This window comes from Solanum stenotomum, chromosome 1 (assembly GCF_019186545.1).
Source record: "Solanum stenotomum isolate F172 chromosome 1, ASM1918654v1, whole genome shotgun sequence".
Classification (NCBI taxonomy): Eukaryota; Viridiplantae; Streptophyta; class Magnoliopsida; order Solanales; family Solanaceae; genus Solanum; species Solanum stenotomum.
This window is the reverse complement of record NC_064282.1, coordinates 22,528,066-22,545,478: the sequence shown is the minus strand read 5'-3', so window position 1 is coordinate 22,545,478 and position 17,413 is coordinate 22,528,066. Positions and strand designations below refer to the sequence as shown.

General features: G+C 34.0%; 1 protein-coding gene and 1 pseudogene across 2 annotated transcripts; both read right to left on the bottom strand.

Annotated features, from left to right (window-relative positions):
• Positions 1–2,036: 2,036 nt before the first annotated feature.
• On the bottom strand, positions 2,037–4,833 carry LOC125846534 (subtilisin-like protease SBT3). Its single transcript, XM_049525999.1, has one exon. It carries the CDS (start codon positions 4,714–4,716, stop codon positions 2,365–2,367), a length of 2,352 nt encoding a protein of 783 aa, XP_049381956.1. The 5' UTR covers positions 4,717–4,833; the 3' UTR covers positions 2,037–2,364.
• A 1,340-nt stretch (positions 4,834–6,173) lies between these two features.
• On the bottom strand, positions 6,174–9,260 carry LOC125846564 (subtilisin-like protease SBT3; annotated as a pseudogene). Its single transcript, XR_007444374.1, has one exon. The product of XR_007444374.1 is annotated as a subtilisin-like protease SBT3 (transcript).
• Between the last annotated feature and the right edge of the window lie 8,153 nt (positions 9,261–17,413).

The window sequence follows — 17,413 nt, the reverse complement described above, 5'->3', positions numbered from 1 at the left end:
CGGTATAAGTAAGATAAGTTACCATTATTGTCATCAAATTCTTTATGGTAGTAGTTTTTTCCCAAATTGACAATATTCATGAGTTATGCATTTTTTTTTTCACATGGATGGTTTTAAAAGTGGGAAATTCTTACTTATAAAGTTGAACTGCATACTAAAAAATCACCAAAAAATTGAAAGATTTTTTAAATTTTAGTGAAACACTAATCTTACTACAACTGTTTATGCTAAAATATCAATATTCGTTCTAACAAAGATTTAAAAAGCTGAACTTAAAAGAAATACAAATATGAGAACCATTCATATCAACTTAATTAATTAAAGAAAGTTATAGTATATCTTTGGGATTAAATCTTACTATTATTTAAGAATTGACAATGAATTTGCATTGAGAAACCTTTACATTTGTAAAGTTAGCTCTCAAATGCTATATATGCATATACATTATAAGTAACAATTGTAATATGCGAAAAGAAATTTATTTAAAATACTACTTTAAATGTATTTATTAGATCACTTTGTTGGATTACACTGAATATTTATTCAAACACTGTAACATAATAAAATCATCCCACTTTATGGTACTATATAGATATATCGTTGTTGTTGTTGTGGTGGTGGTTGTTGTTGTATAAATTAAAACAATTTGAAATATCTATTCAAGGTCCTTCAATTTAATAAGATTTATAATTTAACATTGTCATTCTCTGTTGTCTTACAACTTTGCAACCGAACACCATGTTTGTGGATATAAAAAGTATAACAAACTTTTATTTTGTTTTACAACACTAATATGTTATCAATCAATGTAACTTTTTTTTAAAATCGTATGCTTATTGACATAGGGTTCACGCGCAAAGCGCGTGTTCAGGAACTAGTACATATATAATAGGGAAAAGGGTCAAAAATACCCCTCAATTTTGGTTTATTAGTTGACTATGCCCTTACCGTTAAAATGAAGTTATTTTTACCCCTACCGTTAATAAACTTATCATATGTCCCCCCTCTGTGGACGGAAATCCCCAAATCAACCAATATTGACCTGATTTCTTAAAAAATGACCCATTACCCATTTAAAACCCATGCCCGACCCACCCCTCTTAATTCAAGAATCACTAGCTACCCCAGACCTCAACAGTGGTAGATGTAACTATAAGACTCCTAACTGCGTGGTTGCCATTTTCTTCAACCCATGGCTTGCCACGTCATTACAAATTTGAGTTGTTAACTCTTGAAGGTATTTGTGATCTCTTGAAATAACGGTGGAGCATTTTTTATCCCAAAATATTACAGAGGGTATTACTTATAAGTGATTTATTTCGCATAGTTCAGGGGTAATTTTGACCCTTTTCCGTTTTTTTTTTAGTTTCTTGTGCTGATTAACATAACATGGCTTTGCTTCCAACTCTATAAGTGAGTATATTTGAACTTTTCACCAGTCAAATCAATAACAGGGCTGAGTTTTGATGTGTCGAACAAGAAAAAAGACAATCCTAATAAAATTTCAGGTGCAAGTAACGTATGGATAATTAATGTTTTAGTAAGCTTATTTATATTTTAGATAGTATAACAGAGCAAATGATGATATAGCAACGAACATAGGAATGATACTAGGAAATATGGTCCAAACGAAAAATGCTAAATTCGAATGAACTAGTTGAAAAGCTGCTTCCGCCACTATCACCAAAGGCTGGTAGGCCCTCATCTTCTTATTTTATCGTTGTTCGTTTATGCTAAACAAAAATATTTTAGTCTTTCCTGCTTCATACCCACTCAAACTTTCCTAACCTAGATTGTTAGCTTCTTGGTTTTTTCGTGTGAATAATCAGATTGTCGATGAACCACCTTACTAAGTTGAAAATTGCTTGTCATTTTGTGGTAATTCATTAACCTAGGTTTAGTGCACTTGTAATGGCTTATCAGCTGTAAATCTCCCATGACCCCAATAGGTTGGCCTTCATTGAGATGACAAGGCAAATGCCTTCAAACGAGCAGCTATGCTCTTTTCGATAAGTCTTTTTCTTTATTATACACCTACAAATTGAAGTGTTCATATTATAAAAGTTGCTTCAAAGATTTAGAAAGACAAGAAGTTTATATTTTAAAATACATCTCCTTTTAAATGCAAACTTGAGAAGCAGGAATACACATTTGACGATTTGGATTGATCACAGTTGCAGGGGTAAAAAAAAATCGGCAATGTTGGGAAGTTTTTTTGGCACAAAGTTGCTCCTACTACATACATTATTTATTCCCATGTCTTTTTGATAGGAAAAATACTTTTCATTCAGTATTTATACATAATCCCCTCATAATTCCCCTTAGTCTTGTATAGTGTACTTGCAGCTCAAGAATCTGATGGCCTTAGTCTTCGCTACCCCAGACCTCAATAATGGTAGATGTCACTATAGGACTCCGAACAGTGTGGTTGCCATTTTGTTCAATCCAAGTGATCGACCCAAAGTTTCTACTCTGATCACTATCACCTATATATCGAATTGTCAAATTATAACTTTGCTTATCATTTTTCTCCTTGAACACTAGAGTTCGTGGAGACACTGAAACTGTGGAATTCTTAGGAGTTTCTATCTTCACTTTATAAGTTGCTCCACCTTTACCAACATTTGTAAGGGTCCTCCTGAATTTCTGCTCCAACCAGGTGAAGTTCCCCTCCAGGCTGAATGGGTACAAGGCGATGAATGATGGGTAGTTGAGATCAGCTGATGGATTTGAGCAGTTGTCGTAATTGGCTGATGATCTTGCAAATGTTTTGAATTGCTCTTCTGTGAAATTCATAGAGCATATAAGATTTATGTAATCTTGTGGAGTAGCATCATATACTAGGCCGGGATCAAGAGCTCTGTTCGGGTCAATGTGCCCTGCTCCCATGTCTAGTGGAGTGGCAATCATGTTATCGTCCTCTCTAATAGGCTTTTGTGAACTATCCAAATGGGTTGCTGTGGTCATCATGGCGGAGCGAATTGCAGAAGGACTCCATTCAGGATGTGCACCTTTTAGCATTGCTGCAATTCCAGCTACATGAGGAGCAGCCATGGATGTGCCTGATTTAAGTTCGTAATCACTGGATAGTTCTAAGTTCGTCTGAATACTTTGTGAAAAGAGATTAGGTGGAAATGCTGCAAGAATCAGTACCCCTGGTGCCATAATATCTGGCTTTGCGATTCCCAAGTAGCTTCTGGAGGGCCCTCGTGCTGAGCTTCCAGCAAGAACTGGGGCAGGCCTACCATCCACATACGTTTCTTGGAACGTGATAGTGACCGTGGGAGCAACATTGCTTTTAACGTAATTAATGACTTGTTTCCCTTCCTTTTTGTCAATCACAACTCCCGGGTAGGGAAAAGAAGAAGAACTGAACACTCCTGGATCCTCAGAAATGAAGATGCCTGCTTTGAGTCCTACTTGAATGACGGTAGAAATTTGAAAAGTGAAACCAATACCATCTTCATTTGCATTATAATCACAGATGATGATGGTGCGTTCGGGATCAGGAACTTGCGATAACAATTCAACTGAATCACAAGCGGCCAGAGTCTTGTTGTAAATCACCGGAGAATCCCTGACAAAGGCTCTTGCAGGAAATAAGCTCCATCCCCTAATTCTTAACCCATTTCCCAAAGTCAAAGTTCCTGAAAATCTTCTGTCAGTGTAGCCTGATGCCACACACAAGATCCATGGAGATCCATTGCTTAAACTTCCCACGCTTGGACCTCGATTTCCAGCTGATGTTGAAACTAGCACTCCCTTCATCATAGCTCCAAAAGAAGCAATTGATATAGCATCTTCATATAACGGAATGAAACGGTAACCAAAAGAAATGGATATCATGTCGACACCGTCTGCAACAGCTTGGTCCATAGCAGCAATTAAATCTGATGTAAAAGTTCCTTCATTGAAGCTAAACTTGTACACAGCTATCCTAGCTCGTGGAGCAACCCCTCTTGCTGTTCCTGGTGCATATCCAAAATGGGAAACACCTTTGGCAAAGTTCCCAGCAGCAATGGAAGCGCAATGTGTGCCGTGACCATCAGTATCCCTGGCAGAATTCATGGAAATGTTCACAGTGGGATCATTCGCCAAAATACCCTTATTGAAGTAATTAGCCCCAATGAGTTTTCTGTTGCACATGGAAGTGTTAAACTGGGTACCGGGCCTGCAAATTCCTTTCCACCTTTTGGGGATTTCTGGCAAACCATCATCTTGGAAACTCATGGATTCGGGCCAGATTCCACCGTCAAGAACTGCCACGATCACATCTTGACCTAAACCAGAAGCTGGCCATAGCCCAGATGAAGGATTGAGCTTGAGGAAATCAGAAGTGTAAGTAGTGTGAGGTTCCACAGTTCTGTCTTTGTATGCTGAAATGAAACCTGGTGACTTTTTCAAAGCTTTCAGTTCATCTTTGGACAAAACAGCACTGAATCCATGAAACACATTGTCATAGGAATAAACAAGTTTTGGAGCAGAGTGGAATCTGTCTACTGATGAAGGAATTACAGAGGCTTTGATGGAATCAATAGTGGAAGAATGCCAATGATGGTGATCAGCAAATACATTAGGCATTAAGGACTTGTCAAGGTGGACAATGTAAGTGGATCTTTGTGCTATAGCTAAGAAGAGATGAGCAGAAAGGAACCATGAAAGCAAGATCAGATATGGAGAACATGGAAACCAAATATTTCTAGATCCCATGTTCATCACTTACTACACACTAGTGTTCTTAAGACACCAAATATTCATTCCACTTTATAGGATTAAGTATAGAAGCATATGAGGTCCCTTTAGCAATCAGTACAGCTAGATAATTTGACTCTTCTTATCCATTGAAATGAGCTGATTCAGTAAAGATAGGCGGCTTGTGTAAAAGCAAACTTTACCATCATGCCTGAAAGGGACCTATATGTCAGTCTCAAATATGACTACTCTTATCCACTTGATTCAATGCTATTTATCATATTTTTTTTCTCTGTAATATAAACTTTTACAAGGAAATAGTGTACATAATTCTGTGAGCTTTATGCTCTCTCTGCCTCTGAATAATTTATGATGACAATAATTTTGATTAGCAGTGTTAATCTGGAGAATCATTAATGAGAACTGGAAGATTAGTAAAGAGAAATGACTATTCATAATATCATTAGTCCTTTTTCATGGTCTGTAGTATGATAAATGACTCCATCAATCATGTAAGAGTAGGTCGGGGCGTTGATGGGATGTGACAACTATTCAGCAACATTACATTCTCTTGTCTAAAGAGAAATGCAGGCTTCTAATTAGGAATGTCAAATGAACGGTTCCATTAAATTTGAGTTTGTTAAAAAGAGTTGGTTAATAAATGGATGAGTCATTAACCCGCTCATATGCAATGAGTTGTGTCAAAATGGGCTAAATACAACACTTACCATTAATGCATTTTGTCTACTACCTTTGAAGAGTATTTTCAGTTAGAAATTTTAACAATATAAGAAGGAATGAGCATCTGAGTTGGGAAAGGTTAACAGAAAACCTAGGAGAGCCATTTTTCACCTGCACATACATATATGAAAGACATTATTCATTTAATTTGATGGTAACTCAACTTTGTACTTTACTGCACTAGAGTAATTTAACTAATTTTTTAACCAAAACTTACACAGAACTTTATTTTAGTATCACTAAAGTCACTCAACTACCTTTTTATTTCACAAATAATTCTAAGTGGACAGGTGGCTATAACCTTTTCCTGTGGTCCCGAATTTGATGAATCACTCAAAATCAATGATGTAAAGGGAAGATAATAATATCTTGTATTTAAAAAAGGAGATTCAAAGTACTATAAACATGGCAAGAACAACGACAACATACTCAGTGTAGTCCGAGATTTGTTGAGAATGGTATACACAGAACATCAAAAGCTAGTATCACCAGAGGCACCACCTAGGGGACTGGTGAAATGATAGTTATTGAGGTCAGAGGTTTTGATAAAGAGTGTAAAAATCCTCATCATGGAAAATTTTGTGACATGTATTCAGGATTTGTGAATATCGAACACGGAATGATTAAGCTAAAAGAACAGAAAGCTTATTGAACTCTCTCTTTGTATGTCGTCTTTAACTTTATCAGAGATATTTTTGAAGGGACAACTTTTTACTTGTAGCAAAGTCAAAATTCTTATCCCACATCTTGAATATTTAGTCCTTCCCCCAAAATATCTTTTGAGAAGTCTTTAGACTGTTTTAGGCTTTTGCTTGACAAATGAGAATTATCCTATCCACGTAAGGATCATAATATACAAACTCTAGAAAATGATTTATTTTACTATTGATCAATGAGTTCTTAGGGATAAAATGACTTAAAGTAGGTTATCGAATAAGACAACTTTTTCATTCAGCATACATAATCTGATGGTCCTAAATCCTAATCTTCTGAAGCCCAAACATCAACTGTGGAAGTTATCACCATTGGACTTCTTACTGAATGGTTTCCACTCTTTTCAACCCAAGTGATAGACCCATCTTGACCTCCTTTCTCGTCACCTCTATAGCGAATTGTCAAAGTATAGCTTTGCTTCTCATTTTTGTTCATGAATACCAATGTTTGTGGTGACACTGAAATTGTAGAGTTCCTAGGATTCTCTATTTTTACTCTGTAAGTTGCTCCAGATTTACCAACATTTGTAAGGGTCCTCTTGAATTTCTGCTCCAACCAGGGGTAGTTACCCTCCTGGCTGAATGAATAAAAGACAATGAAGGATGGGTAATTGAGATCAGCTGATGCATTTGAGCAATTGTGGTAATTGGCTGATGATCTTGCAAATGTTTTGAACTGCTCCTCTGTGAAATTCAAAGAGCATATAAGATTTATGTAATCCTGTGGAGTGGCATCATATACAAGACCAGGATCAAGTGCTCTGTTTGGATCAACGTGCCCTGATCCGATGCCTAGAGGCGAGGCTACAAAGTTATCGTCCTCTCTAATAGGCTTTTGAGCACTATTCAAATGGTTTGCAGTAGTCATCATGGCAGAGCGAATAGCTGAAGGACTCCAATCAGGATGTGCGCCTTTTAGCATTGCTGCAATTCCAGCTGCATGTGGTGCAGCCATGGATGTGCCTGATTTAAGCTCGTAATCAGTGGTTAATTGTAGGTTCTCAATAGAAACCGAAGGGATATTAGGTGGAACTGCTGCAAGAATAAGTGCCCCTGGAGCCATAATATCTGGCTTTGCAATTCCTGCGTAGCTTCTGGAGGGCCCTCGTGATGAGTATCCAAGAAGAAATGGGCTTGGCCTTTCTCCATCCAAATATGTTTCTTGGAATGTTATGGTGGCAGTGGGAGCAACACTGTTTTTAACGTAATTGATGACTTGTTTCCCTTCCTTTTTGTCAATCACTACTCCTGGGTGGGTAAAAGAAGCATACCTGAACACTGCTGGATCCTCAGAAATAAAGATACCTGCTTTAAATCTTGCTTGATTGACAGAAAAAAATTGACTACCAAAACCGTCTTCAAGTTTATTATAGTCACAAATGATGATGGTGTTTTGGGGATCAGGAACTTGTGATAACAAGTCATCTGACTTGCAATCAGATAGAGTCTTATTGTAAATCACCGGAAAATCCCTGACAAAGGCTCTTGCAGGAAACAAGCTCCACCCCCTAATTTTTAATCCATTGCCCAAAGTCAATGTTCCTGCAAACGTCCGGTCGGTGAAGCCTGCTGCCACGCACAAGATCCATGGAGATCCATTGCCTAAAGTTCCCCAACTTGGACCTCGATTTCCAGCTGAAGCTGAAACCAGCACTCCCTTCATCATAGCTCCAAAAGAAGCAATAGATATAGCATCTTCATATAAGGGAATGAAACGGTTACTAAAAGATATGGATATCATATCAACACCGTCTGCAACAGCTTAGTCCATAGCAGCAATTAGATCCGATGTTAAGCTTCCTTCACGAAAGTTAAACTTGTATACAGCTATCCTAGCTCGCGGAGCAACCCCTCTTGCTGTTCCTTGTGCATATCCAAAATGGGAAACACCTTTCGCAAAGTTCCCAGCAGCAATGGAAGCGCAATGTGTGCCGTGACCATTAGTATCCCTAGCAGAATTCATGGAAATGTTCAGAGTGGGATCATCAGCCAAAAGTCCCTTGTTGAAGTAATTAGCCCCAATGAGTTTTCTGTTGCACATGGAAGTGTTAAACTGGGTGCCTGGATTGCAAATTCCTTTCCATCTTTTGGGGATTTCAGGAATACCATCATCTCGAAAACTTGCAGATTCGGGCCAGATGCCACCATCAAGAACACCAATGATCACATCTTGGCCTAAACCAGAAGCTGGCCATAGACCAGATGAAGGATTGAGCTTGAGGTAATCAGATGTGTAAGTAGTGTCAGGTTCCACAGTTCTATCTTTGTATGCTGAAATGAAACCTGGTGACTTCTTCAAAGCTTTCAGTTCATCTTTGGACAAAACAGCACTGAAGCCATGAAACACATGGTCATAAGAGTAAACAAGTTTTGGAGCAGAGTGGAATCTGTCGACTGATGAAGGAACAGAAGCTTTGATGGAATCAATAGTAGAAGAATGCCAATGATGGTGATCAGTAAAGACATTAGGCATTAAAGATTTGTCCAAATGGACAATATAAGTGGATCTTTGTGCTATAGCTAAAAAGAGATGAACAGAAAGTGCCCATGAAAACAAGACTAGATATGGAGAATAAAGCGACAACAGTATTCTAGTTTCCATATTTATTCACTACACACTACTCAAATATTCAATTGACTTTATATAAGAGCGCAAAGAAAGATGAGGTCCTTGTAACAATTAATACTGTTAGGTGGAGAAGAGTTGTATGAGCTTAAGTGATACTAATGTAGAAAAGACACAAGATTTGTGTAATAGTAAACTTACCCAATCAAGTTTTATGAATGACTCAAAATTACAGAGCAATTGCGCAGTGGAGCTGGGGAGGTGATAATCAACCAGGGGGAAAAGGCCATAGATACATTTTCCGTGGTCCCGAGTTTGATGAATGACGCAAAATCAATCATATAGTAGGAGGTAGTGGGCCAGGAGGGGGTTGGCACTTGGCAGATGGCGCTTTATCTCCCCAATTCTGGATTAATCGTGCCCATTGAATTTTGGATACTGATCTAATGTCTAAGCAAACTAGCCAGAATTTAAAAGGGAATTTCAGAAAGAAAAACAGATAATAATATCATTCTTTTTAAAAAGTGTTTGGATTTTTTGAAACTCTTGTTACCTTCATTTGAGTAGTTACTTTCATTTGTACTGTCCATCCCAACATACATGTTGAAAAGTCTTAGAATTTGCTTGAGTAAATGAGACTTAAAAGACTTCACCAGTCCACCTGCAGAGTAGGGACTGCTACAAGTGGTCAGCTAATTAAGCACATTCAGATAAGTAGATAGTGATGCCTCCCACCCTTCCCAACCCCAAGTGGATATATTCAGTTGGGTCCCCTTGAATTGTGTTATAAGGTATATATCATTATAGTGTAAGATATTTTGGTAAACATAGGGCGTTCAAGAAAAAAAAATTAAGATATTTTACTAGGAATTATAGCTCATGACCTTTTAAAAGCTACTAGTTGAGCGTAAATTTCTCAAATGGGCACTCAACTTATATCACGTTTCCTAAAAAATAACTCTGACCGAAAGTGAACTTTCTCCACCGACAAGATGACTTGGCCAGGCCCCGCAAGTTAAAAAATATTGACCCAGTACCAAAACATTAAAAAATGGTTCAATTATTGTAAGGGTACATAGCTGATTCTGGAATAGGACAAGTCATAGATTAGTTTGAAAATTGTTGTCCTGTTGGTGTTCGAATGATCGACTCTGATACTAACGAACCAGCCACACCATTAAACATGGAGCAGGATTCATTCATCCAAATCAAGCTCTTGATCCAGGACAAATATATGATACTATTCCACATGACTACGTCAATCTTATATGCTCTATGAATTTCACAGAAGAGCAATTCAAAACATTTGCAAGATCATCAGCCAATTTCCACAACTGCTCAAATCCATCAGCTGATCTGAATTATCCATCATTCATTGCTCTATGGGAATCTGACCTTGAGCGGAAAAAATTCCCTCGGTTGGTCAAGAAATTCACAAGGATGGTTACAAATGTTGGTTCTAGTGCAGCTAAATATACAGCAAAAGTGGAAACTCCCAGAAATGCCAGAATATCAGTATCCCCACAAGTTTTAGCTTTTGGGAGAAAATATGAGAAAAGGAGCTATAGTTTGAGTATTCATTACAGAGGTGATCCGAAGTTTTGTGTTAATTATGGGTTGAAAAGAATGGAAATCACACTGTAAGAAGTACTATTAGTGTGTTTCCAATTATTCAAGTCTGGGGATCTTGAAGATCCTTTACAATTTACTTTAAACCAAATAAATTTACGTATTTACCTTCAGTGTTAGTATTTGGGTTTTCATCTTGGATTGGTCATTACGAACTCAATCCATTTTAACACGTTCTAAGTTTGATCCAACCCGCTAATCTAACACCCGTCATCACAAATAATTTGATATTCATGTTCATTTACACAATTTATCAAACATGTTCAAGGCTTAAGCATTCGCTAAAGAGCCTCGCTAAGTAAGAGTGTTATAGTAACCAAGAACTTACCAATCCGATCGAGAATCATCTGCACATAGATTCTGATCATCATGGAACATTCAGAATTAGTAGTAGAACAGCAACAACATGAAGTGAAGTGAAGTTTGTTACTCGTGTCTCTATCTGCCTACGAAAATTCATCGATATTCTGGAAATTCATTCACAACTGATATAGATTTAATTATGCTCTAAGAATCACTGACTCTGCCGTTAGAGTTCCGGGGAATGAGCCACTGGCTTTCAATGTATTATGTATGGTATTATTTTGGGCACAAGGTAAACTCCATATCCTAATTACTAAGATTCTTCATACTTTTAAATATTACTTTATGATCATATTTCATGCATATATAGGATACATGACTCTGAATTCGTGAGATACATGTATCTACCTAATTTTAAAATTAAGATACATATTTTATTTATTTAAATTAATTGATTGTAACGAATTTTCTTAATTAGATGAGTCATGGAGGATTTTCAAAATACATAGAACCATTAATTCTGAAAATTAAAATTAATTGGTGAAAATCAAGGATTATATCTATTTTTAATTAACTTCATTTCATTATATTACTCCTATTTAGAAATGGGAGTTTGGGAGGACCAACACTGCACTAAAGAGCTGGACTAAAAGCTATAGAAATTGTACATTGAGGCCCACCATAAAGATGAACTAAAGTAACTTCATCTACTTCTACTTTTTCTACACATTGGAATGTGTACTGTTTTCTGTACACGTGTTTTTCTGACAATTTTGGTTATATTTTTCTTTAAAATAATTATTGCCTCGATTTTTATTTTTATTTTTATTTTTAACATTTATTTTTAATTTTAAAAGATTGGAAATTTTATGTTAAAAATTTAAATAATAGAAAAAATGATTTATTTAACTTTTATCATCAACAATACTACTAATTTATTTGACCTTTTTTCTTAATCTTCATCTCACCATTAATGTTATTTATATAATTTTCTTAAATCACTTACTTTTTCTTTTTTAACTCTTTTATATATATAAAAGTTGGATATGTAAATAATGATGTGACATTTCTTAGAAGCTAAGATTACTATTTATCTAATTTCTCCAAAAAAAATTTAAAAATTGAAGATATCATACACAATTTTTTGGTCAAACTTAAACTATTTGATTCTCGAGAAATAAAAAGTGTCACATAAAATGCGACAGACGAAGGATAACTCTCAATTAAATTTATTTCACTTTTTATTTTCCATTTTTAACATAATTTTTCAAGTTGGATTTCTAGGAATTCTATAGTAGACCCATTTAAATTTTACTTTTTTGTTTTAAATTAGAGAACTTGGCCGCACTTCGTGCGATCATTTAAATTAAATATTTTTGATTAATTTTATATTTATTCTGTTGTTTAATCGTAATATTATTATTTGTTTTAATAATATGAAGATTGTGAAAAAAATAAAGCTTCACAAATTTTACATCTATTAAATGAGGAAGAATATATTTTTTTATCAAATAAGTTAAATATATTTGCTAATAACAAATTCTTCCATTGCATGAAGTTGATCCTTTAATATATAATATATATTCCGGTGTACCATTCTCCTTAAATGTCTAAGAAATATCTCATAATGTCAAATAACACTGTAATATTCCCTCTGTCCCTAATTACTTGTCCACTTTTAAATTGACACATTTATTAAGAAATCAATTAATGACATAGTGAATTTATCATTTTACCCCTATTAATTATGAAGTAGATGAAAAGTTTTGCAATTTTCAAAGTAATTAGTCATTTAATTGAGGGTATAATAGGTAAAAAAATGGTCTTTCTTGATTTGTCAAAATGGACAAGTAATTAGAGACAACTATAAAAGGAAAAGTGAACAAGTAATTAGGGACAGAGGGAGTACTAAACAAATGCATCAGCAAATGAAATTTATATTAAAAATATATTGAATAATGACATAATGATACCTTAATAGAATTTCCTATCCATTTTTAAAAAAAAAGCTTCACCCTTTCAATTACGTTATATCTTCTTATTTAGTAGAAGAATCATCATTTATTATATTCTACTCCACCTTAATTTGTACCATCAGAGTTTTAAGAATAAACATTAAATTTTAAATCGAAATAAAAAATCATTGAAAAATGACAGAAAAAATAATAATAGTATATGAAAATTAAAATAAGGTGCAAGAAAAGCCTTTTCACGATAATTTTTTGAAATATATTGATAACAATTAAAATGAAGCTGCTATTTTATCTTTAAAATTAAGTTTGATTGAATTGAATTAGTACAATGAGAAAAAAAATATTAAATTAATAACTTTTTAATGTTATTAAATGCATTTTCTTTTTAATTGAGTAGTAGATTAAAAGTTTCGAATTAGGATATTAAAATAATATCTTACTCTCTCCTTAATTATTATGGTATTGCAAACGTTTTATTAGGAAAAAATATTTTGACTGGTTTAAGAGTCGCCACTTAATTTTTTAAGAAAAATCAAGAAAACTATTGTTTTCAAAAGACTAAAACAGTAAATCTATTGAAATTATTAAGGGGGTTCGAGGTTCCTATTAATATTCTAGGAAGGTTTTTAAGGCACCTAGAATATCCACTAATGCGGTTATCCGACAACTAATTACTTGGCTAAAATAAATTAACTTAGCTTGATTTGCAAAATTGAACTATTTTACAGTTAAAACTTATTTTAAAGGGAAAAAGGGGAAATATTTAGATATTATCTAAGTGAGATATTTCTCAAAAATTTTCTTTTAAGTCTTTTGGAGGATGATTGATTTAGTTAAATTGTTAAAACGAAATGAGTGTCTTTCGGGGATTTGAATTTTTCGACCTTAAGATTAACGAAAATACTAGCAAGTAAAATGAGCACAGTAAGGTGAAGAGAGAAAGAGAGTTAGGCCCAGATCTGGTTTCTGTCCGCCTGGACCAGTATTTGGGCCTATTTCATTTTAGGCCTCTGACCCATTTGAATCACCTGTACTTGTCCTAAACTAACACAATAATAGCAATTAAAATGACAAGGGGGGCTTATGCCCGAAGTAACAAAATACAACTTCTTAAAGAAGAGTGGGCCTTTTGGCCCAAATATTTAACTTCCGATCCGCTCCGCTTTTCTTTCAACTTCGAGACCTGTTCGTTGATTTGATGGTTGGTTGACTCAAATAAACTAAAATTGGGCCTTTGTGGCCCAAGGGAAATGCAAGGATAAAGTCCGTGGGGACTTGAGCCGATTTCACATGCAAATAAAAATGGCAAAAGAGTTAATATATAAACCAACTTGAGGTGAAAATAGAAGGAGTAGCATGATTTATTGTAAAATGAGAACGAATTCAGGAGAGTATAAAGCGATATAATACCGCTAAAAGATATCATACAGAGACACATTGAAAACCAACATACTTTAAATGGGTAACTAGGAGGGCATAATGATCATTTCAAGCCAAATGAATCAATACAGTAGCCGGCCACACATCCAAGTTCACAAAAATATAGAAATAGCATGTACACGGTCATGAGAGCATCGATCATATATCATGCACCAGGGAAATCAATTTCAAAAAAAAGACATGTATTCTAGGAAATGAACTAGGCTACTATTTAGGGTTAATGTGAGCAAAAATAAATAAATAAATAACAAAAATAAAATAAAAAAAATAATAAAAATAAAATGCCGAAAAAAATAAAAATAATACAAAAAGTCTTCTGTCTATGCTTACCCAAAGAAAATTGCACTTTTGCCCTTTCTTTTTATATATATAAATTGATGAAATAGTATTCCTAAAAGAAATAATATGATGTGGAATTAAAAGAAGAGGAACGAAAGAAAAAAAAAACAATTATGGGAATTTCTAATGAATTAGAAAAAAAACAATCTTGGGAATTTCTAAAGAATTGGAAGTGCTGGAAATTGGTTATGGAAAAGTGGACATTTCAAAAAAAATAAAAAATAAAAATAAATTCAAATGATACTTCTTAACCATCTGTGTTGTTATTGTTTTTAATTGAACCTTGCACTTTCCATGGCTAAAAGCTTAACAAGATGAAAGGCAAGGACATTTTTTTTTAATTTGTGGGTTAATTTAGTGTATAAATTATATACAAAATACCGGTCAACAATGTCAATGTTGTAGCTAGCTTGAGTTGAAAATTCGGCTACCTCATTCTTAGAGTCATTTCTCATTCCCACACAATAGTGTACATTGTTAATACTCGATCGGTCTTAATTTATGCGATGTGTAAATAATATACGGTAAATATATTTACTCAAAATGCTTCAGTTATCCAGATCATAAGCAACTGATTTTTTACAAATTGACATTAAAAAAAAAATCATTTTTCGCAGAAATATATATATCTAGGTAAATATACACAAATATATATCTAGATAAATATTGGATTCGTGCGTGCACGGGCATTATTCATCTAGTAACTCAAAACATCGATGTTTTCTAGCCTATAGTCACTCAAAACTACTCAAACCGTGATATATCACTTTTTAATCGGGCTAACTCCTCTAAAGCAATATCACTGTCGTGCAAACTAACCATGAAATTGGCATCAAATGCAACACATAAGAAGGTCAAACTAATTAAGGGAATTTATCACCATGATTATCACATGTCTTATTTTCCAGTGAACGATACAAAAACAAACAGAAACAGTGAACACTCCTTATCAATCAAAGACTTCTACACACCAACTTAAATTAAGAAAACGCAGCGGAGAGATCAGACATGCTCACAAGTAACGCCAAACTAACTCCAACATAGGATTTGTTTACATATAATACCCATACAGGAAGACAAGATATTATTAGCTAAAGACTCATTAACCGAATCTTAATCATATAGAGACCAAAGCGAAATCAACACATAAACGGAGCACAAGATACAACCTACAACACGCCATACACAGAACAACGTAGAAGGAATTGGATTTAGATGAAAATAAAAAAAAAGGATTTACCTCTTTCTGGACAGCGAAATGAAACAGCACGAGCAGACGAGCGGCGATTCTTCCGCTAGCTAGTTCGGAACTCGAGTAACCAACCAAGAGTTTCGAGCTGATTTTTAACAAGGAAACTTCTTGTTTCTTCGAATTTCAGGGAAAAAGAATCGCCTGAACCTTCTCAAGTATAATATTTCGTTCAAGGAAATTCCAACTCCGAAAAAAAAAAGTCCTCCAAAAAAAATCCCGCTTACAAATGAACAGAAAAGGTGTTTATATAAGGGGAAATTAGGGTTCGGATTTTTTGGGGGGAAAAGATGAGGGCAATTTCAACTTCAAGGACTACAAATTTGAATTTCAAAAACCTTTCACCATTAAAGGAAAACCTACTTTCTCTGAAATTTTTGCCCTATTCCGAAAGAGGAAGGGGAAAAACGCGTGCTTTCTGTTTAATGTCGTGTGTGTCGCATTGTGAACGTTGGGAGTTTGTCGTTTGTACACTGTTGTTTGCTTTTCTGTGTTCACGCAGCTTTGACCGTGAAGAAGATGAACAGGGGTGGGGTCAGATGCTGTTGTACATTATATGTTGATGTTGGCTATTGTATGTTGGGCTGGGAATTAGGAAATAAAAGTTGGGTGGGTTGGGAAATTGGAGTGGAGGAATTAAGAGTGGGCTGGGTTATTGGGAATAAGAATTGGGCCAACTTGGTCTCAAATTTGAGTTAGGGTGAGGGAATAAATGGCTAGAATTACAATAAAGGGTTAGGTAGATGAATTAACAATCTAGCCAAATCGAATTATTTTAGTTAATTCGGCTAGTAACTAAATAAGAAGAATTAATATAAATTAATTAATGAGCTTCTTAATTTTAACGAAATAAAATAATTAATTCGATTATAAACTAATTAACATAAACTACCGCCAAAACTTAAAGAACGTAAATCAACAAAATGCACTTTTCAAATCAACAAAATAAAATAACATAAAATAAGAATAATTAAACTAATAAACTAAATAACTTATAAGTATTTTAAACCAAATTAATTTAATTGAATAATTAATTAAAACAAAACTCTTTTTGAGACGATTTTTGAATATTTATGAAATATATACTAATTATATACAAAATTATATAAAACATATATATTGCTTAAGAATTATAAAAGGTGAGTAAAATTACTTTAAAATAACTTGAAAAATATTTTGAATTTTATAAAGTAAATTATTTCAAATCGTTTGGGATTTTAAGAAGCTCAAAAATTAATTCCTATTGTGGACGGTCAAAATTGGGTGTCAACAGCAAACATTTATTTTCCTTAAATGGTGATTCATTTTCCATTTACAGTTATATCCAATTAATTTCTAATGTATTGAATGTGGTTATGGGATATTGAAATAATATCTTTATCTTTCCTTAATCATAATAAAATTATAATTTAACATTTATTTTTCTGAAATGATAATTTTGTTTTAATTCGTAGAACATATTTGTTTACTCTATTGAATGTAATTATAATAAAACATATTGTATTTAATATGACAAAAGAACTCAAAAATTGGAGAAATTAGATAAATAGTAATCTTAGCTTCTAAGAAATGTCACATCATCATTTACATATCCAACTTTATATATATAAAAGAGTTAAAAAAGAAAAAATAAGTGATTTAAGAAAATTATATAAATAACATTAATGATGAGATGAAGATTAAGAAAAAACGTCAAATAAATTAGTAGTATTGATGATGATAAAAGTTAAATAAATCATTTTTTCTATTATTAAAATTTTTAACATAA

Bases quoted from the DNA above. Each gene is read 5' to 3' on its own strand.
- LOC125846534 (XM_049525999.1), bottom strand. From the start codon at position 4,716: ATGAACATGGGATCTAGAAATATTTGGTTTCCATGTTCTCCATATCTG.